The following is a 20,996-nucleotide window of genomic DNA, read 5'->3' on the forward strand; positions in this document are numbered from 1 at the left end:
TTCAAAATAAAATGCACACATTAGCACATGTTATGGCACTTTACACATAGTGTGCCTGATCCAGCAGTGCCATATGTAGCTCAAGTTAGGTCCCAGAATTGTACCAACAGCTTTAATTAAAATGTGCTTGCCTTTTAACTTTTATTTTTATTTTATTTTATTTTATTTAAAAAAAAAAAAAAAAGAAAGAAAGAAAGAAAGAAAGAAAGAAAGAAACTGTGGATAATTTCTGCAAACTGGGGGAAGCTTAGCCCTGTCTCGGTTTTATTCTGAAAGTGACAACCGGAAGTTAAGTTGTTTGTTTCTGACTTAACACAAATCGTCCAGCGGGACGGCGAGGAGTGTTCCGCTTTATCTGCTTTTCGGTTCTCTGTAAACGTTTTTAACAAGTGTTGTTTACAGTTATTTGAATAGGAGCTACGTTTTAAAGCAGCCTATTTCTGTAAGAATAGTTTCTTTGTGACTTTCTGTGGTCGGCTTCGCTACAGCAGCGTTAGAGCTCTTCACATTATTCAGATTTGCCACCCCCTCACTGGGAACGATGGGACCCAGTGGCTTATATGTGTGTTTTTCACTTTTTCGGAGGTAAAAGGAGGACAGGACATAAGCTTGCTGACCATCTTAAGCCATCCTGGTAAGTAACGACATTCGTTGTCAGATCTTGGGTATCTACACAAGTGTTATATTAATATCTGTGAAGCTTTTTGGAATCTTCTCCCAGATTAGCCTAAATGCATCTTCATTTTCCCCTTTCTGTCTTTATGTTATGTACATATAGTTATTTAAATAACTTAATAGTTGACGGTGAGACGTTCTTCTTGCCTACATTTCTCCCTGTGGGTTTCTTCATGTGGACAAAAGCTGAAGTAAAACGGAGGAGGACAAAACTTTACTTCTGTGCCACTAAAACGTTTTGTGCAGCTGCAACCTTCAATTTAAACTGATTTAATTTGGCACGAAATCGTCCTTGTTAACCTCTTTCCAGAAGTCAGATTGAACTTGTTTTCATTTGGTGTGTTTCAGCTTGTTTTTTCTCTTCCTTTGCATGTGTTATTGTGTTATTGCAGAGATTAGGCAGTCAGTTGAGGACTCACTGTTATCTTCTGTTGGCTGGTCTTTATTCTGCTGTAGGGAAATCATGTGCAGGTGATGTCAAATGTAGGAAAAGCTGAGTTAATAAGTAACCAACTGCGAGGAGCATTTCCAATGTGTGCACTGCTAAACTGATTTTTTTTTTCCAAGTATGAATGAAAAATCTTCTTATAGGCTGTGTTTAGACCCATTTTCTCATCAGGGATGATCACAACCAGCAGCAACAACTGATGACTCTAAACTCTGTCAGTGGAGTTGTGAAATAAGCGTCTGGGTTCACAAAAAGCTCTCCTGGTAGCTGCTGATGGATCACTCATTTCAAGACATTTTATCTAGTCTTGTCCTTTTTTATGTCGGCATCTAGCATACCAGCAATTTTCCTTTATTATAGCATTAACTGTCACTTTTGATGATCAGCTACTGTCTCACAATGCCTCACCTACAACGTGTCGTGTCATGCTGCACATCTCTGAGGGCGTGTTGTGGCGGTGCCATTAGGTTTAATTTAATGCCAACTGATTATGGGGTAATTCAGCTCCATGTATGCCCTGTCTGGTTTCTACCAATGAACTGAGGAGTTTCACAAAAAATACAAAATGCTGTTTTTTAAGGATGGCTTTCTGCAGAACTGGTGGCTTAACAAACGTCAGGGAAATTTAGTTTTAAATTCCATTAAAATTCCACTTCTTTGCAGATTCTTGTACTGAGCATAAAATTTGATATGAACCATTTACGGTGAAGAAAGTTCCTGTCAGTTTCAGGCATGTTTGCAGTTGTTACTGGAAGTAGACTCATGCATTTCTGCATTTATGTGTTTCAAACACAATTTTTGATTACCATCGCAGTGTTTATTCATAGTTGATCTAAACATAGCTGAAATCAGTGGTTGCAATTGGGTGCAAATCTCTGCACCGTAATTATGGATAGTCTGCTGATCCGTCTTCCTGCAGCTCAGGAAACACAACTCATGCCTTCCTGTACAACATACCGCACAAAGCCAAATCATGCAAGTGGGTCAGTTTGGGAGTTGCATTGTCATCGCAAGGTCTGGCAATGATGGGGCAACATTCTAGGGCAAATGCATGTGATTTAGGTCAAACTAAACAAAAGCGTCACTTTTAAGACAGGCTGACTGAGTGTCTCTCGTGAAGTCCGTGTCCCGACCCTCCTCTTATACAGCTCTGCAGGAATGCAGCTCAGAGAGTTATTCTGATCATGAGCTGTGCTGTGGAATTTTACCATGTCTCCTCTTCTCCAGATACTCTCAGCCCCCTGATGTGCAACGTGTCCAAAGGGTTTGGTTCCAGCTAGAGGAGCTGCAACAGCATACAGCGACCAAACTGATGTTCCTTCAGGGAATTTGAGCTTTTGATCAGATGTGTGAGGATCTTACGCGAAAGCTTTAGACTTAGTGCAAAGAGTCAATAGCCCTAAAACTTTTTCACTGGGAACTGGCTTAACTTTATCGAGTCCAGTTCTTATTTTTGAGTATATGAGTGGTAAAAATGTTTTCCAGCATCAATTTTCACTGATCTATTGCGTATGCGTTTTGATTTATGTGTTTTTGGAGCATCTGACGTTCTTTGAAATCACTGGAATCGCACATTCTTCCCAGTTGCCTGAAAGACAGCTTTGTAAGAGAGCATTAAATTAGACGCGGTGCTTTACTGTATTGCTGGCATTTCGTATTTTGCCAACAACAGGGTTTAAAATGACAGCAACCCAGAATTCCCCCCGGTCCTACAAGAGCATTTGGCCATCGCAAGAAACTGTGGTATCTTTGTTCTTGTCACTGGTTTTCCTTATTCTCTCTAGATTTATTTTTGGAAAACTGCCTTGATAAGAGCTTGCCCTCCCTGTCCTTCCCTGCCTTCACTTTGTGGAAAAAAAAAAAAAGAAAAAAGAATGGCTTCTATTAAAGTAGCCATGTCACCGTTTGGGCTTGGATTTTGTAGCGCTGAATAATCACTGTCTTTTCTTCTTTTTAGGTTGTTTACGAAATGAAAGAAAGAAGAAATGACCCTCTGCTAACACAGGAGGACACATAAAGGCACTGAGGAAGCAACCAGAAACTTTATGGATCACACTTGTTGATGATTTCTGGATTAATAAATACCTGGTTACATGATCCCTAATGCGTCCACTAATGGAGAACTGATCCCAAGATGCTCGCTCTGAGGCTAGAGCAAGGCAAGCGGGGGATTGGTGAGGTTGATCATCTGCAAAAAGAGGCCGCCGCTGCCTGGCAGGGCCGGCAGTCAGCGAGACCACCTTCTCATGAGCATGGCATCAACATCAGAGAAAAGATCTCCCAATGGGAAGGTCGTAGCCAGCAGGGCAGCGGCCAGGATGCAGGAGTCAAAGCACACCCTCCCATTGTATCCCGCACTCTGTCTGCAGACCTCCTGGGCAACGGATTTCCCAGCGAGAGTGCTAGAAGGGGGCTTCATGCAAAAGCCAGCCTCTCCAAAGCAAAGAGCTTTGGATTAGATTTCAGGGAATCCCCGGCAAACGTCGGACATAGTGTGGTTGGTCGCAGGTCGGAACCTTTGCAGAAATGTTCCGGTGAATTTTCAACCACACCTCCTGGAAAACAAACTCTTTCAGCACAAATATTTGGACCGTCTAAAGTGGAGCTCAAAGCTGCTTTTTCTGCAAGTAAACACATTTTCTCTGCATGTGGCGCCCAAAAACTGGGTCAGATCTTGGATGTCGAAATAGTTTCTAAACCTCTACCTCCGTCAACTGATGACCAAGACGACAACATGCCTGCTGGAAACTTCTACACTTCTCGTGGTTTCTGGCGGAAGCTTGAGGGGGACAGGCTGCTCTGGGAGAAGGGCAGGAGTCCTGCGAGTGAAGCTCATCCTCCTCCCAAACCTCTGCGGACATTCCAGTATTGTGGGGCCGACAACAATAACACAGGGCACACAGCGCAATGGGGCAGCAGACCCCCTCATAACAACAGGAGAAGCAGGAGGGTAGCACACCCACCTAGCTTCCCACCTCCTCCATGCCCGGTCCCAAAGAGTGAGGGGCTTTCAAGGCATAAAAAGAACAGGTGAGACTGAAATTAAGCACACACATAACTCTTCAGTATACATTAATAACAAAGTTAAAACATTTTTTCTCTCATAGAGTATTCTTAAACTGACTAAATAGTTCTCTGCAGGGGATAAAGTGCTTTTCGGTGTTTACCAAACAGCAGCTGTAAGTTTAGAGCAGTTTTGTTGGAGGATACTGTCAGAGTTTAATTGCTGGCTGCGGTCCTGGTGTGATGTCACATGAAATCTGGCAGCTTTGTTTTTTATTGTCTGGACTTGGCCTAGTTCCTCAGCAGCCATGGGTTCACGGTCATCATTATCATCATCATCATCATCATCATCATCATCATCAACAAGCAAGCTTCATCCAAGTCCAACTAAAACTAAACCAGACTTCTTCACACGTTGTCAAAATATAGTGTGTGTCTGTACTCTCTAACGTCTGTCTAGAAATATCTTTTTAATATTATATATACCATAAAAGAATGGCAACCAAATGGGCTTCTTTTTAAGGGCCATGAGATAATGAGAACTTTCCACATGATGAAACAAAGCTAAAAACAAGGATTACATTCAGATTCAAGTCTTGATGCAGGAAAGACATCTAGTGGTGAACAAATTATTCTTGCATTAGATATTTGTGGGAAAAAAAGTACAATTTGTCAAGGCTATAACATGTGATAGGATCCTTTACCAGAATCTGACTGCAGAATAAAATGAACCAGTTCTAACAGGCCAATGAAGTCTCTCTCCAGTTCATGGTCCTCCAGTCCGTGATATAAACTTAGATGGGAATAAAGTAAGCAGATCCATTATCACAGCCTCCAGTTTGACAAAATGCAGAATGGAGTTCACACTAGATTGGGAACATGATGGGAAACATGTCACACAATGCTGCATGGAAAACAGAAAGGAGGAAAAAATGCATTTAAAAAAATCATAGATGACCAAGTGCATGTTGGGAAACCTGGTGCTCGGGGGAAATACTGCAAACCCACATTCAGTTCTTTTTTCTTTTTTTTTTTACACCTTAAACTAGAATAAACTTGCATCAGCAAAACCACTGATAGCCAGGGATGATACTGTAATGAAAAAGCAACTACAATAAAATAAATGTGATGCACCAAAATGTCTATATTATCAAACTTTAGAAAGAGTTCTCAAACTCTGTATCTCCTTGGCCACTTCCCTGCAGGTTTTACATGTTTCCTGCCCTGATATATCTGATTTAAACTGGGCAACATCTAAAACCTGCAGGCCTGTAGCCGTCAGTCTGAGATGTAAGAGTCTGAGTCACTCTGTTTACACAGCAGATTGATATTTGCCACATAGGCATGGCACAAAATAGCTCAGTCATTGTCTCAGGCTTGTCGAGTGTGTGGATGTGTTTAAAGTATTACAACACTGTTATACGCAATTTCACACATTTGATCTTTTTAATAAGTTTTACTTGGAAAACGGCTGCCTCTCATTTAAACTGGAATGGAGCTTTAAGACACAAGTAAAGACTATTGATAAAAAAAAAAACAGTCCTCTTGTGTGATCTTTGGGCTATGTATCTAAACAGCACCGTTACAGTAACATAAGTAATCTGTAATAGATGTTTTGCTTATCAAGATATTAATTATACCACTGATGGGGTCATGTTTTGTGGTTTAGAAAAATAAAGAAATTAACCAGACAAAGTTCTGCTTTGTTGCCATGAGGTTACAGATACATACCTGGATTATAAGTTGTGACACCATTTATATTAATGAATTTTCATTGTTGCGTTTATAAAGGTCTGTCTGTTTTGATGCCAAAAACTCCGTCTGTGTCGAATCCCTTCAGCCAAATGTCCTACATCTGCAACGGCTCCATACAAAACTATTTTAAAATAAAAACACATATTACTACCATATTTAGTGACTCATATAATGTTGTACACACTGTTTCATAAAGTAAACACTCTGCTAAATGTATTTGTTCGCATTATAATTTGTTTACTTTGAAGATTTTCCAGGTTTATCAGCAGATGGTAAAGTCAGCGGCACAGTTTCTTGCCCTCTCCACCCGATTTGGCTGTTTTTAGCCAAACAGAACAAAAACCAAACTAAGCAATGACATTTGTAAAGAGGTAACAGGAGAGATGGCATTCCTCGTGCCAGCATGATGTGCCATGTTACATAACATACTTTTTTATTGTCTTGTTTCTGTCTGCTGTAGAGGTTTAAGAATAAAGGTTTAATTAAACTGTATGCATTTGTACACCACTGTTTTCCATCAAGTCATATTCAGCCAGTGGCCTTTTACATTGAGCTCATATCTTCAGCATATTGACTCAAAATGACCTAACATGTGTTATTTGCTTATCGTTGGTGGAGTTACACATGGCTCCTTGTTTACCAACTTCAGAGCAGCTCAGTAGCCATCATTCATCCTTGCATTGTGAAAACCTCCAAGAGGCAAAGGATTACATCACACTCATCTTGACTTATGTAATAGTTTCTCTTCTTGCACTAACCCAGCCTGATCATTTGATTTTCATAACAAATACCAAACTATAAATTACTACATATATGTCTACCCCATTTGAAAACAGGGGTTTTACCATAAAATGACATTTGTATATGATAAGTAATTTCCTTCCATCTCTGTGTTGGGTTTTTTTTTGTTTTTTTTGTTTTTTTGTTTTTTTTTGCTGTGTTTGACATCAACAAGGAATTTTGCGGTGGGAAGCTGATTAAACATGCAACAATGACAAAGTGGCTATCTTTAGGACAACAGCCAGACCCCACTAACTGCTGCTTTCCCTCCTCTCCCTGCCACAGGAAGTCCTTTGAGTATGAGGATGCAGCACGGCTGACAACCCAGGAAGGCTCTGATGGAGGCATGCGCTCAAGCCTTTACCATGCCTACTCTGATGACAACATATACGAGGACATTGTCTGTATGTCAAACTTTTAGTGCCGTTTGTTTAGGAATACAGGGTGGAACTGATTGTTCACACATTTCTAAAGCGTTCAATCAGTCTGGCTGTTAACTTAATAGTGATTCAGTTCTACTTAAAAGACAAAGAAAGGAAGATGAAAAGACTGTTGGGTCTCTCCTACTAGCTGGGTGTAAAATCCGAGTAGCAACTTGGCAGTTATGTTACTTAAACAAAATATTAAATAAATGTTAGCATGTCTATTAGGACTGGGAAATCCAAAAATCAAATATTGGGATTTTTTTTTGCTTCACAATTTTAAAATAATATTTTTTGTTTAAAAAATCTTTTTTTTTTTTAAAAAAAAATCTATTTTTATTTTCAAATAAATATAAATAATCCATTAAAAAAATTGTAATTTTTATTGTTTTTATTGATCTTTTTGCTTCTTGGGCATTATAGCAGCGGAATGAGGTTTTGGCTACTGTGTTGTTTTTTCCTGATTGAAATTAAGAAAAATGACAAGCAAAAAAAGTTTTGTACATTTTTTTTGTTTTGTTTTCAGTCTACAAAAATCAGCATTATCAAATAATCGTGAGAATTGCAAATTAAATCGAATCGGCACCCAAAAAAATCGGAATTGAATCAAATCGGGACAAAGTATCTTCACAGCCCTAATGTCTATTTAGCATTAAAGTTGTCAGGAATATCAGTGTTTTCCATACCATTATTTTATTATTTTTTCAGGCATCTTAACAGTGGTTTAAATTAAATTTCTTCACTCCGAATGAACTAAACTGCTTCCAAACATTCCAGTCTTTTTTTTATGGATTCAGGCCATTTCACCATCTTGTCTATCTAGGTCGTTTGTTTCATTGTAAATCATCTTATAATCCTGTCTGAATGTGCCCATCACTGACTTCCCTCAGGTGAAGGGACAACTAATGACCCCTATGAGGATGTCAGACAGTCTCCCATGTGTCTTCCTACTGCAAGGCCCCAAGTCCCAAAGGTAATGGAAAAGTTTCAGTTCCCGTCTTCCTCTCACAGTAGCTACACTTTCTCTTTGGTCCCTATCACTGATGGGGATGCACCGATCCACTTTTTGGGAGTTCTGATCCGATGCCGATGTCTGAAATGTGAATATCTGCCAATGCCGATATTTGCCGATACCAAATCTGTTTATGTGAACAATATTGTTACTATGGTTATTATTGCTGTCATAACTGTGTAAGATTTCATTAGGTTGTAATAAATGACCCATCCTTTCTGAAGTTACCTCACCAATACAAATATAATAACATTACAGATTTAACAATTTCAACAAGTTTTATTTTGAGTTGGCACATTTTATCTAAATACAACTATAAATGTGTGGTTTTGAAACAAAGATCTCGCTTTTAGTGTAACAAAAAATGTCACATTTTAACATTCAAGGCATTTATTTCTTTTAAAACATGTCCGAAGGATGTCATCAAACACATCTGCACTAGCTTGACTAGTGTGGTATCAGTATGCTTTTATTAATACCAAGTAGGAGTACACATGCTTGGTATATAGCTGATACCGATACTGGTTTTGGTATCGGTGCATCCCTAATCACTGAAACAAAGGATGCTTAACCTGAGGTCGTCTGAATGAAGCATTGTGCTTCAGTACTTTGTAATTATCCAAAATGAAGAGCTAACTCCACGTTTCATGTTCTCTAGTTACCTCCTAAACCTCAAACTTTGCACGGATATGCTGGCAAAGTGGAGAGAAAAATCTTCCAGTCATTTACACCATCCAAATCCTCGACCATTGCAGATACTTCAAAACCAGCGACACCCCGGCGCACAAGCACTCAAAAAATCCACCAGATGCCACAGGTAAATGGTTGTTTTTACAGTATAATGGCCTCTGGATACTTTAAATGGCTTTTGCAATGGTGTGTACTCTGCTGAACGATGAGGCGTTAAGGAAAAAAGAAAATTCGGGGGTGGTAACTTGTTGAGCAGGAAGGAGAGGATGCTGAAATAAAGAGATAGGAGTAAAGCAGAATGGGAGCATTTCTGGTTGTTTAGCTTCTAGAGAAGAGTTCCAGCTTAAAACTCATGGCTGTGGAAAGCTGCTGGACAGGGACAAACATTAATGATAAGGTAATAAAACAGACTTTTTACTATCGGTGAAGATGACGACTAGAAAAGGAGCGTAACTTGAGAAACTATATGTCATTTGTCATGTGCGCCTGGGTAAGTTGGACCAATGCCAGGTTTATTTTTAGCTGATACTTTAGCATGTCTTTGTTGAAATGCTTGCTTCTCTTTAAGATGACAAAGCAAAAAAAAAAAAAAACAACGAACAAACTGAATAAATAATATTTGGTAATTTGCTGTTTCTTTCATGGCATTGTTTTCTAAGATGTTTAAATCATGAATGTGGGTGCCGATATTAATCTTATGAGCGTTTTTGCTGAACAGCTAGCTATTCTAGTTTAGTTGTAGATCTTTTAGTTTCTTTCTGCGTTGTCATACGAGTTGGCATCCTTAAGAAGTAATTCTCTTCTTCCTTTACGCGCTTGTGTCTGTGTTGAACTCTGTAAAAGCAGAGCCGTAGCTGATTTCATTCAGCTGTGCTCTTTCAGGGCTTTAACAGAAGAACTCAGGAATGTAATGCTGTAAATCTGTAATGTAATGAAGCACTTAGAGGCTGTTATGTCTTGATTCTCTGTAATGATGACTGGGCTGACAAGTATGGCTCTGTTTGTGTGTGTGTGCTGTACAACGTAGTACGTCAGCAAGATTGAGACCATTTTTGATGACAAGCGAGGAAGGAAGAGAGTAAAGAACCAAGGACTCTCAGTGCGAGGTGAGAAACAAACACACACACACACACGCAGATGTTGGATCAGTGTCACTGATGCCCAAACGTCACCCACATCAATACATTCAAGGAGATTAGTTTGAGCCCCTTGGTGGAAATACCCTGCTTTTTATGATGCACTTACGGCCTGCTGCGGTACGCAGAGCCTCTGATTATAAAACAAAGGCTGACTGTCTGCATCTGATTATGGCTTGTCAAGTCTTTTTCATTCCTTTGCTCCTCACTAATCTACTCCTCGTTCTATTCATATCCACAGAGGAGACCAGTGGGACAGAGAGTGACCCTGAGGACAACGGCAAAGGTATGAAACAAGAGACAACCTGAGAGCTTTAGCATCTTTTTATTTGTTAATTTTGCATAAAACTGAGAAGAACTTATTTTTGTTTGGATTAAGATATTCCTGTTATACATTATAAACAGTTGCCATTGACATGCTTTAGTAGGAGCATAGAGCGGAGGCAGTAGGCAAGATAACAGAAGAAAGAGGAGTTTCCCAAAAGGTTTATTTGCTCCTGAGAAGTTATTTTCTCCTGATCAGTGCTAGTTCTGTTAACTTTGTATTTTAATTGACTCATGACCCAAAGATGTCAAAGCCATAACAGCTAATAGACTGAAATGTGATTTATTTGATTTATTACATATCAAACATTTTCTGGTTTATCGGCCACGTTTACATGAGAGTTTTGATTCCTCTTTACTTCCGAATGAAAGTGAAATCTGCTTTAAACAGATGAAAAATGACTGTGTAAACAACTAATTCCTGATAAAACTTAATTTATAAACTTAATTTCGTAGTGATTAATTCCTCTGTCATGTAAATATTAATTTCTCTCCAAGTTAATTCCGCATGCTCAATATCTTGTCCCGTTTTTATATGAAAGCACATAATTTAACCATATCCACTGTTCCAAAAGTGGAGATCAGTCATATATTTTTATCATTATAAACTTTATGAACAAATAAACAGATGGTAACTCTCTCTGTTTAATTAGTAATTAAATTGAAAAAAAATTGTTAGTGAACAGTTTTACGAACAGCATTACGCTGCAGTCTAACAATAACTTGAATTATGTTAATCTTTAGGTGATTTGGAAATTAATCATTTCATTGCTGAAGGAAACATCAGCTGAAAAAACTCCCTCAATAACGCTTTTTACCCAAAAGCTGCTCATTATCTGATTTCTGGAGCTGTCAGATTATTTCAGTGGTCATGTAAACAGCATAATGGGATATGTTTTATCAGATAATAGCCTTTATCTGATTATTAGAAATCAGATTAACACTTCTGCATTTCACCCTAATATTGTGTCTTTATACAATTATACCTGTAAATCTGATTTATTTCATTGTTTTTACATCTTTGCATGTGCAGGTGCATGCTGCGTTCATTTTATTTCTGACATGTCATTATAAATCAGCAATAAAAAAGGAGCCAAATCTGTGGAAACGCTTAAGAAAAACAAACTGGATATTTTGAAAATAAAAGGAAGTTTGAGTCTTGCGTCACCATGTACAATTGAATCCAGAAATGACATACACTTCTTTTTTTTTAAATGTCTTTTTTTTCCCTTACTGAGGTAAATCAGACTGAACTTCTTCTGTTTTAGCTCAGTTAAAATTACCTAACTAATTTTATGTAAAAAAAAAAAAAGCCAAAATAACGAAAGAGAGAATGTTTCAGATAATGTTTAAATTACTTTTGTCAAAGTCAGACGTCTACTTACACAAAGATTATAGTCTTTAAACAATGTGGGAAAGCCCAAACGATGACGTCATGGCATTTGAAGGTTTTGATAAGTTAACTGGTAACAGTTAATTGGAGAGACACCTGTGGCTGTGGCCACACTGCATACAAACTGCTTTGTTGTTTAACATCACGGAAAAAAGAGACAACTGTGGAGCTTTGTGAGTCTGATTCATCCTCTCGGTACAACTTTCCAGTGCTTCGATGTAGATCCTCTGTTCTTATTCAGTAAGTTGATGTCAAGCATGCAACAGCGTTCAGTGTTTACTGCTAGTAAAGAAAAATTGCGATATATTTTCTATGTTGCTTATGGTATCCTGATATATTGCGATATATCATATTGTGATACATATCATATTATTAGATACACCCAACATTAGCTAATATTCCACTCAAAGAAGAAGCAATTGCTCCAAAAGCAACTGCAAAAATGCCAGATTGCAGTTTGAAAACACTCACAAGGACATAGACCCTAATTATTGAAGGCATTTCCTTTGGTCTGAGGAAACTTAAGTGGAACTGTTTTATACATTTGTAAGCCTGAGAATCTTGTCCCAGCTGTAAAGTATGGGGGTTAGCATCATGTGTGGAATTGTTTTGATCCAGGTGAAACTAGTGAACTTAACAAGATAGACAGAATCATGATGAAAGAACATTTTGTGAAATATTGAAACATCGTTTGAAGACATCAGGAAGGAAGATAAAGCTTTGGTGCAAATAGGCCTTTTATATAGACAATGAGTCATAGCATATGGCCAAAGTAGTTGCATAGTGGCTTTAATACAACAAAGACTACGTTTGGTGTGGCCAAATTTGTTGTCATGTCTGTAAAGGTGTGTGTAAGTAAGATGGCCTAGAAGCCTAACTCAGTAATACCAGTTCTGCCAGGTATGGGTACAATATGGGGCTGAATTCCAGCTTTTGGAAGAATACCCAGAATGTTTGACCCAAGTCAAACAGCCTAAAATAAATTCTACCACTTAGTTAGAAAATGTATGCAAACTTCTGACTTTGCGGAAATATTCTCTAAAATATTTTCTGGTCTGTTGTGGTAAAGAGAGAGCTGAGGCAGAAGGCGAAGCTCATGATTTACCAATCCACCTATGGTTACAAACAGTGGTTAGGGACCGAAAGAATGGAGATCGCCAACGGGTTTCCTCCCTAGGGTGGCCGGGCTCTCCCTTAGAGATCGGGTGAGAAGCTCGGTCAACCGGTAGGGGCTCAGAGTAGAGCCGCTGCTCCTCCGCATTGAGAGGAGCCAGTTGTGGTGGCTCGGGCATCTGGTCAGGATGCCTCCTGGACGTCTCCCTGTGAGGTGTTCCGGGCGTGTCCCTGCAGGAGGAGACCCCAAGGGAGACCCAGGACATGCTGAAGGACTTGTATCACTCGGCTGGACTGAGAACGCCTCAGGATCCACCCTCATGAGTTGGCAAATGAGGCTGGGGAGATGGAAGTCTGGGCTTTCCTGCTTAGGCTGCTGCCCCCGTGACCCGAGCCCGGATAAGCGGCGTTATTGCAGATTTTGTTAAACAGAAATTATTTGAATGAACTTGATTGACATAAAACAGGAGACATGAAGTAAGGTTTAACTTCAGACGGTGAAGAAAAAACAGCTTTTTCTACATTGCATGTAAGCTTCTGGCTTCACCTGCACAAACTCTGAAGGAAAAACAATAAGAGACTGAAATCAGATTTTTTTAAACTAATCACATTTATAGATAAACTTCAAATTCTGATTATTGAAATGATCTGATTGCTCACAATTATTGGAGTGCTTTGGTCTGTAAAAGGGTTGAAAGTCAAAGAAACCTCAAACAAGCCTGGCTGCAATAATAACATGTTCATTTGAACTTATGCTAAATCAGCCCCCCATACACTGTAGTATCATCCAAAATACGCAAATGTGTATGTGCAACATTTGCTGGTTATAAAAGAAAAAAATCCCACTGGTTTTTCAGACTTGCAACTGCTGCTTGTATTTGTGTTCATACTAGCAAAAAGCTTTACAAAGGTTTTCTGTGCTGGAAGAGACGTCTCCCAGGACATGCATTACCGCATTGTCTCACTTTGTGTCGTTTAGCAGGTTCCAGGAGATCAGTTTACATTCAGTCTACATTGAGACGTCAGCCAGGATACCGCACCCTGGAGAGAGACCTGATCCAGCTGCAGCAGCAGCAGCTTTTCCAGATCTTTGTGGTGGTGTCGCTGAGAAAAGGCTCCTTAGGAAACGCCTACTCCCCTGAAATTACACAACAGTTCCCTAAAATGGTCAGAAAAGGAGTTTTTTTGTAACATTGCTTTAAGCTTTCTTTTTATCACACCCTCATGATTTAAACATGTAACTGCTTTCGACACTTAGTTGGATAGGGTTTATGACCTTTTTGGCCTAAATTTTATTTTTATCTTGTAAACTCATGGAAGGATTATTCCCATCAAACATGACAAGGATTCATAGGGAGGATTTCCTCCATGGGAATTTCCTGGGTTGACATGAGTCAACAAATATGACTTAAGTCCCAAAATCCTTATTTTTTCTGTTCACAATTCAATTTGGAAATCTGTTTGAAAGAATTTTTTTGCAGCTTTATGAGAAGATTGAAAAATGTTTTAAGATCTATAAAAATATCTAAAAAGATGTTAATGTTATGTTTCTAATGTGGAGTCTCTCTGCTTCAGTTTGAGAAATCATCCCGGCTCTCTAGAGAAGCGGAGGATCACCTGAAAGTGATTCCTAAGTTCTGCTTCCCCGATTCTCTGGACTGGAAACCCGCTGCACAAATGCCAAGGTGTGTTTAACGCTGCAGCAAGGTTCTAAAAACAAATGCTTTAAGAATGTCACAATAGCAGCGTGAACATTCATCTTCATTTCTGCTCTGCTGTTGTCTTCATGTGCACATTTTCTTTGTTTTAACTAATCATCCAGCTTTTTTTTAACACATTGTTTTCTACACACATTTCCTTTTCCACTTTTATAACCTCAGCTGTTATCCATAACTTGATGCTGCAACAATTCAAACTACCCACAAGGATCATTATTGTAAATCTAATTAAATATCACAGTGTTAAGGGGCATTGTGTGTGCGTTTTTTTTCTTTTTACTGGGTTTGGTTTATTGTTGTAATGAGGTTTTGAATCCTTACTTTTATAGCCTCCCTGCTTTCAAAACATTTATCTCTCTATGGCTGTGCAAATAATTGGAAGACATGCCCGTCTGCTTTATCCAATTTTTTCCATCCTCGATTTAGCATGTGGTATAAATGGAGATTTTAAAACACATTTTTACATGTTGTAAGCACTCAGATTGAAGAAACTTCTCTGGTATTATGTTGATTTACAGCGAGACCTTTTCCTTTGTCCTGACCGGAGAGGACGGCAGTCGCTGGTTTTGTTATTGCTGCAAGATCCTGGTGAGTATGGCCGTGTGCTAATGTGTCTGAATCACCGACTAAAGGGTTCGTGCGGTTGTGTGTAAGATGACGTGGCAGCCTCCCATGTGCTTACTCAACATCTCAGAGGAGATGTGAATCACAGACCATAAACCACTTCTGAATCCATGACAGAGAGCAAAAAGAATTTAATCATTTCTTCCCTCTATTTGGCCTGATTGTCTTGTTAAGCTCTCCATTGTGGTTGTTGATTCTCATCTTTTACAGTTCAGATCGAGTTTGGCTCAAATATAACATGGAGTTTTGTTGTGTATCGATCCGTAAGCTCAATGCCGTGGTCATAAACATGGCTGTAGTTTGGACTCTTTACTTTCTCTCTACAGTACAGAGCTAATAGCACTTGACCTGGAAATGTTTCTCATGGTGTCTTTTGTGATCGAAGCTTCTATTGTTCCCTGATTGATGACTTGTGGATCTGTGTCCTTAAGCCCAGTGGAAAGGGGAAGAGGCTTCCTGAAGTGCATTGTATTGTCAGCAAGTTGGGCTGTTTCAACCTGTTTGCAAAGGTAAAGCAACACCATGCATCTGCTCACATATTTCTGTTGACACAGGGAAAAAATGAAAGGAATTGCTCTGACTAAAGTTCGGTGCTAATCCTTTTGAGGAGTGTGAAAGCCGCTGCCTTGAAACTGTATGCATAAGCTTGAAATGAAGCACCGCTATAAGATAATCCCCAGCAGTCACTGGGTGTGTCTTTTAAAGACGGAAGGTAGTTTTCTTTTTACCTATTCTCTAGCTGACCCAGGCGAACTGGCAAGCAGTAAGTGTGAAGTGTAATCAGAAGGGAAATATTTATTCAAATCAGCGCTAGGTCCTCTAGGAATCATGCTGATTGCTCTGGTTCCATCGGTCCAGATACTGGAAGAGGTGGAGAGGCGCAGAGAAATTTCCCCAGCGCTGGTTTATCCCTTCATGCGAAGTGTGATGGAGGCCCCATTCCCAGCTCCTGGACGCACAGTCACAGTCAAAAGCTTCCTCCCAGGCTCAGGGAATGAGGTAACCCTGACACCAAAAGAGGAAATGTTGATTACTGGTTTTGTTCCCCCCTCTTAACCCCTCCCTTCTGCAGATTCAGAATGACTCAGAATGAAAGAGCATCTGTGGAAACAAAAAGGCTGAATATTTCAGCTTTGATTGGTTTGATGCAGCTATTTCTGTTGTACAACAGCTTCTGCCAAACTCTGGCTCACAGTAGAGGAAGTGGGTCTCTTCTCATGAGCAAACGTTGCAAAAATCATGTTTGTCTTCCTGGAAATGAACATGGAATGCACCTAAATACGTAACACTGCTTACTGGGTACAGCTGTTCACACAGAGTCACCATCTATGTTACATCCAGCTCTGCCTTGTTGCCAGGTTCTGACTTTGTGTCGACCAGTGGACTCCAGACTTGAGCATGTGGACTTTGACAGTCTGCTGCAGTGTCTCAGTGTTGGGAGGCTTCTGCAGGTATTTGCCTCCCTTCTCCTAGAGAGAAGGGTCATCCTCATCGCAGACAAACTCAGGTACTAGTGTGTTTTTTTTTTCACAATCTACGGTGGGACTTCTCTTAAAAAAAAAAAAAAAAAAAAAAATGTAGAAATAAAGTGAGTCAACTACAAACATCATGATTTACGGCGTCGTTTTAAGGAGAATATCTCCCAGAAATTTTTATTATTACATATTTAAAAGTTTCAGGAGTCATCACCGTAGCAGATGTATCTGTGCAGCATAGAGGTTATTAAAAACACTATTAGTGTTGGTTGGAAATTAAAAGTGGGGAAAAAAGGGAATTTAAACATGCTTTTTGGAAATTTAAGGGGAATATCGCCTGTAAATTCCAGCCGTCATGAGGGATGCATTTCATAGCATGAAGGCATCTGGCCATACAGTAAAAGAGTCTCAGTAGAGTAGTTGTAATCTTATACCAAGTGTTCGAGCCCAGCTTTGCTGTACTTGGGGAGAAATCTGTCACCGTTCCCTATCATCAGAGAGCTGTGATTGATGTCTTTGAGCAAGTTGATCCATGTGAGACCTGAACAGTGTTTTTTTGTTTTGTTTTGTTTAATCCCTCCTCCCCTTTTTCACTGCAGTGTGTTGTCCCGATGTGGCCACGCAGTGCTGGCGCTGCTGTACCCGTTCACTTGGCAGCACACATTCATCCCCGTGTTACCTGCTAGCATGCTGGACATCAGCTGTTCCCCAACCCCCTTCCTTATTGGTGTGCTGGCACCGTGCCTGCCACAGCTGCTGGATCTTCCCATTGAGGAGGTACACCTGTCATATTTCTGGAGTTTAAATAAGTGATCATTCTGCGTCATGGTTACAGTGCTGTGTTTTTGTTTTTAATTCACTGTGAAACCCTGAGTCACCTCACCTTCATATACAGCAGCGCTTGGAGTGAAAGAGAAAACAGTCAGGAAACCGTCATTCCTGTTTTTTTTTTTTTGTCGTCTCCCCAGGTTCTCATAGTGGATCTGTGTGCAGACAAGTTTGTCGTTCAGGTGTGTACACATAACTGTGTATAAAGGGAAAAGTGGGTGTGGTCTGACTGGGAAAGACAGCTTTGCCTGTACTTGTCCTATGTTGGGTGGTGGGTGGAGTGCGTCAAGGGTGACAACGGAAACTGCTACACACATGCATGCACACATAAACACCAGCAGAATGTAAACTCAGCAGAGCCCTCTCATGGCACAAACTGGTTGTAGATCTGCAGGACCGCGTTTCTACTGGAAACCAAATCTTTTTAATTTGCAACGAAACCTGAGATTAGAGATCTTTTTTTTTACAAAGAGTGAGAAAGTAAAGAAGGTGGCAAGTTTATAATAAAACACATAACAGAGATCAGCTATAAAAAGCAAAGCAAAGGTCGCAGCCATTTATTATTTCATAGATCCTGTATTTGTTTATTCCACTGGTATTTTAGTTATTTCCCTTTAAGCCTAAGTCGGTGTGTAAATAGCATAATGCAACTGCAGCTGACCTTTTCTGTGATGCGCTAGCTGGGCGATGAAGACTGCATCCTGCCCAGTAAGCTGCAGGCAGCCCTGCAACAGATCCTGGAGGAGAGGGATGATATCCTGACACCAGACAAAGACCCACACGGTACAGTTATCCCCGCATACTAACATGTTTTATAAAACCTTTGTCTGTTTGCAGGACCTGCTTTTGGTTTTAGCCCAAATCTATGCTGAGAAGCAGATGAAGCTGCAAATATCAGTTCTGCATCAGACCTACAGTAAACACCTGCTGAGCATTAACATACACCTGTTATGCTTTAACTAGTCAGACAGCATCTGGTGACCTATTAAAGTTTATTATATCAGTGAGTGAACCGTAAATAAATTTCAGGTAATGATAATGGGAACACAGGCCTGCAGCATGTCTTAGTTTAGATTTCTAATGGAGACTTCTGTCTTGATCTAAATGTGGCCCATCCAGACCAGCAGGCGGACCTGAGCGCCCTGGTGTCAGAAGGTTTCGTGCGGTTCTTCGTCGAGCTGGTGGGCCACTATCCCCTCCACATGTCTGAGAACTCCAGTGGAACCAAGGAGCTTCAGCGCGACAGTTTCCGCAAATCTCACCCCTCCCGCGGAGTCCGACAGTTCCTGCAGCTCTTCATGGACACCCAGATGTTTGCTGGCTTCATTCAGGACAAAGAGCTGCGCAAGGGAGGAGGAAGAGGTGATTATCGATCAGATTTACTACAGCATGGTTTTTTATTTTCCCACATCCCATAAAAAGGCAAAACGAAACAAGGTAAATGGCTCCGTGTAGTCAGATTACTTTCCATAGTTACTTTGTCAGGACGACAAACATTTACTGGCATTTTCCTTCAAGTTTACATGAAAACTTTTTGTCATCTTTGATACCTTGAAATTAAATTTGCGTTATATGCAGGGATTTTTGACAGCGTGCCTTTAGGAAACACAGCTACAGAAAACCTGACTAACTTAAAAAAACAAAACAAAAAAAAACAAATAGAAAACCTGACTAACTTATCTCACTGCTGAGCCAATTATAAGGTCAACGGAAGTCATTTCTTGCCGGTTATGCGGCGATTCTGCAGTCTGGAATGCATAAGTGTGAAGGTTAAACAAACCCTACAAAAACTGGAGAGGAATAATTCATTAAAGTTTTGCAGTATGAACCTCCACATGCAGGCCATTTTTAAATCAAAAACATGATGCAATATTCCTTAACGTGTCAAATCAGAAAGCAGCAACCATGCCCCTCCCCCCTCGCTCCAATTTGTCTCCATTTCTGCCACTCCTCATTCATCCCCAAGCTGCATGAATGACTTCTAAGGCCTATAATTGCGTTTTCTCTTCTCTGCTAATAAAGGTTTTTGCTCCAATGACTGCATCTGTGATTGCATCATGCAGAGAAAAAACTTAGTTATTCCTAAGAAATCAAGCTCTTGTGAGTCTGAGTAAAGCACGCCAGTAGAAATCATTGCTGATATTGTTGATATTCCTATTAATGAATCCCCACACAGACTGGTTATCTATACATGAATGATGTGAAGTGGTGGGTTTTCCTGCAGTAGATTTCCAGTACGGTTGGCTTAATGGTCTTCTCTTCCTCCCAGGTCTCTTTGAAACAAGAGTGGCTGAATATCTGGATTCATGCCCTGAGCCTGAGCCAAGTGGTATGAACAAATTTCTTAAGGGGCTGGGTAAGTATTTCTTCATTAAGTGTCCCCTTTAAAAGGCTCACATTTCCACATTTAACGATTGTGCTGCTTCTTTTAGGTAACAAGATGAAGCTCCTGCAAATTAAATGAGAACTAGGCTAACGACTTGTAAATGAAAGACTTTGTGCTTAAAAACACTTGTTGCTGGTGGAGCAGCTGAGCGGACTAAACTTGGACAAGTCTACTTTCTGGAAGTGAATGGGACGATGAGGATGAAAACTGGAAAAAAAAAAATGTTCCCAGTATTGTTTTTATGCCCTGATAATCAGGTATCGTCTTGGTGAGATGACAAACAACATTCCAGCTACTGGAGTTCAACCTTAATGTGACCATTGTCTGTACTTGGAAACTCGTTTACTTTAACTTTTCTAATATTTCAGTCAGGAAATGTAACTTAAGTATTGTAAGTACTTTACAGGTGTAAATATTGTGGGAATCCAACCTGGAGCAAGTTTTGATACGTCTGGTAATTCCATTGTCAAAGCTTTTCGTTCAGCCAAGACTAACATCTCTCTGGTTACTGTCCTTTAGATCAAGTTAAGGTTTAATCATTCTAACATTTCAGATTATTTTTGTTAAATGAAACTTGTTCTATTTTTTTCTACTTCTTTATGTTTCTTCCTGTTTACTGTTTTTGTTTACATTTTGCACATGTTAAAAACCAATGTACAGTATTTGGAATATTTTTATAGTAAAGCATGACATGTCCTGCATACTTTATAAAGGCATTCCCAAGGACTATATTCAGTGTGTGTGTGTGTGTGTGTGTGTGTGTGTGTGTGTGTGTGTCTGTCTGCCAGTTATTGTGTAAGCTCTTCAGAGAATGGGCCACGCAGAAATCCTGCATATTTTAACACAATAATTGCATGCAGGGTTATTGTTTAGCCGTTTTGACCCTGTAAACATGGATATAAATAACAATGAAAAATGGTGTGCTTTGGAAAGGAGGCCAGTTTGTATCATTTCTCACTTTAAAAAAAAAAAGAAAAAAAAAAAGGTCCCTGCTGATGGCGATAGCATCTCAGTGAGTGTCAATATTACCTGGTAAACAACCTTCAATAATGGAGTGGCATTTAATGTTGTGTTTATGTTGAGTCTAAATTTCTTCATATAAGTACAAGCTACAGAGCTTTATTCTTAACTATTTTCCAATGAAAATATAGTAAAAGAGACCTTTTGTAATATGATCCTAGAAATGAAGAATTTAATGGACACTTACTTTACCT

At 39.7% G+C, this 20,996-nt stretch overlaps 2 protein-coding genes across 4 annotated transcripts in view; one reads left to right on the forward strand and one right to left on the reverse strand.

Annotated features, from left to right (window-relative positions):
- Positions 1-341: 341 nt before the first annotated feature.
- dennd2c (DENN/MADD domain containing 2C) lies at positions 342-20,476 on the forward strand. Of its 3 annotated transcripts, none has more exons than XM_079239861.1 (19): positions 342-634; positions 3,081-4,153; positions 6,947-7,065; positions 7,974-8,056; positions 8,754-8,912; positions 9,813-9,891; positions 10,163-10,207; positions 13,731-13,918; positions 14,327-14,436; positions 14,988-15,057; positions 15,525-15,602; positions 15,952-16,092; positions 16,452-16,600; positions 17,168-17,345; positions 17,537-17,578; positions 18,077-18,179; positions 18,516-18,758; positions 19,666-19,752; positions 19,829-20,476. In XM_079239861.1, exons 2-19 carry the CDS (start codon positions 3,258-3,260, stop codon positions 19,858-19,860), a joined length of 2,802 nt encoding a protein of 933 aa, XP_079095987.1. In that variant the 5' UTR covers positions 342-634; positions 3,081-3,257; the 3' UTR covers positions 19,861-20,476. The 3 variants fall into 3 exon arrangements, with proteins under 3 accessions (XP_079095987.1, XP_079095988.1, XP_079095989.1); XM_079239862.1 differs by having other exon boundaries at positions 13,734-13,918; XM_079239863.1 differs by lacking the exons at positions 18,516-18,758; positions 19,666-19,752; positions 19,829-20,476 and having other exon boundaries at positions 18,077-18,471.
- Positions 18,645-20,996, reverse strand: part of ptpn11b (protein tyrosine phosphatase non-receptor type 11b) — a 69,145-nt gene continuing 66,793 nt past the window's right edge. The window contains exon 16 of the mRNA XM_079239865.1: positions 18,645-18,736. The gene's annotated coding sequence lies outside the window, so the exon portion shown is untranslated. The remainder of the gene's footprint in view (positions 18,737-20,996) is intronic.

Source organism: Telmatherina bonti (genome assembly GCF_933228915.1).
Source record: "Telmatherina bonti genome assembly, chromosome: 4".
Classification (NCBI taxonomy): domain Eukaryota; kingdom Metazoa; phylum Chordata; class Actinopteri; order Atheriniformes; family Telmatherinidae; genus Telmatherina; species Telmatherina bonti.

Coding starts and splice junctions, on each gene's coding strand:
- dennd2c (XM_079239861.1), top strand. CDS start 3,258: ATGCTCGCTCTGAGGCTAGAGCAAGGCAAGCGGGGGATTGGTGAGGTT. Junction 16,093..16,451: donor TCCCAGGCTCAGGGAATGAG/GTAACCCTGACA, acceptor CCTTGTTGCCAG/GTTCTGACTTTGTGTCGACC. Junction 16,601..17,167: donor CTCATCGCAGACAAACTCAG/GTACTAGTGTGT, acceptor TTTTCACTGCAG/TGTGTTGTCCCGATGTGGCC.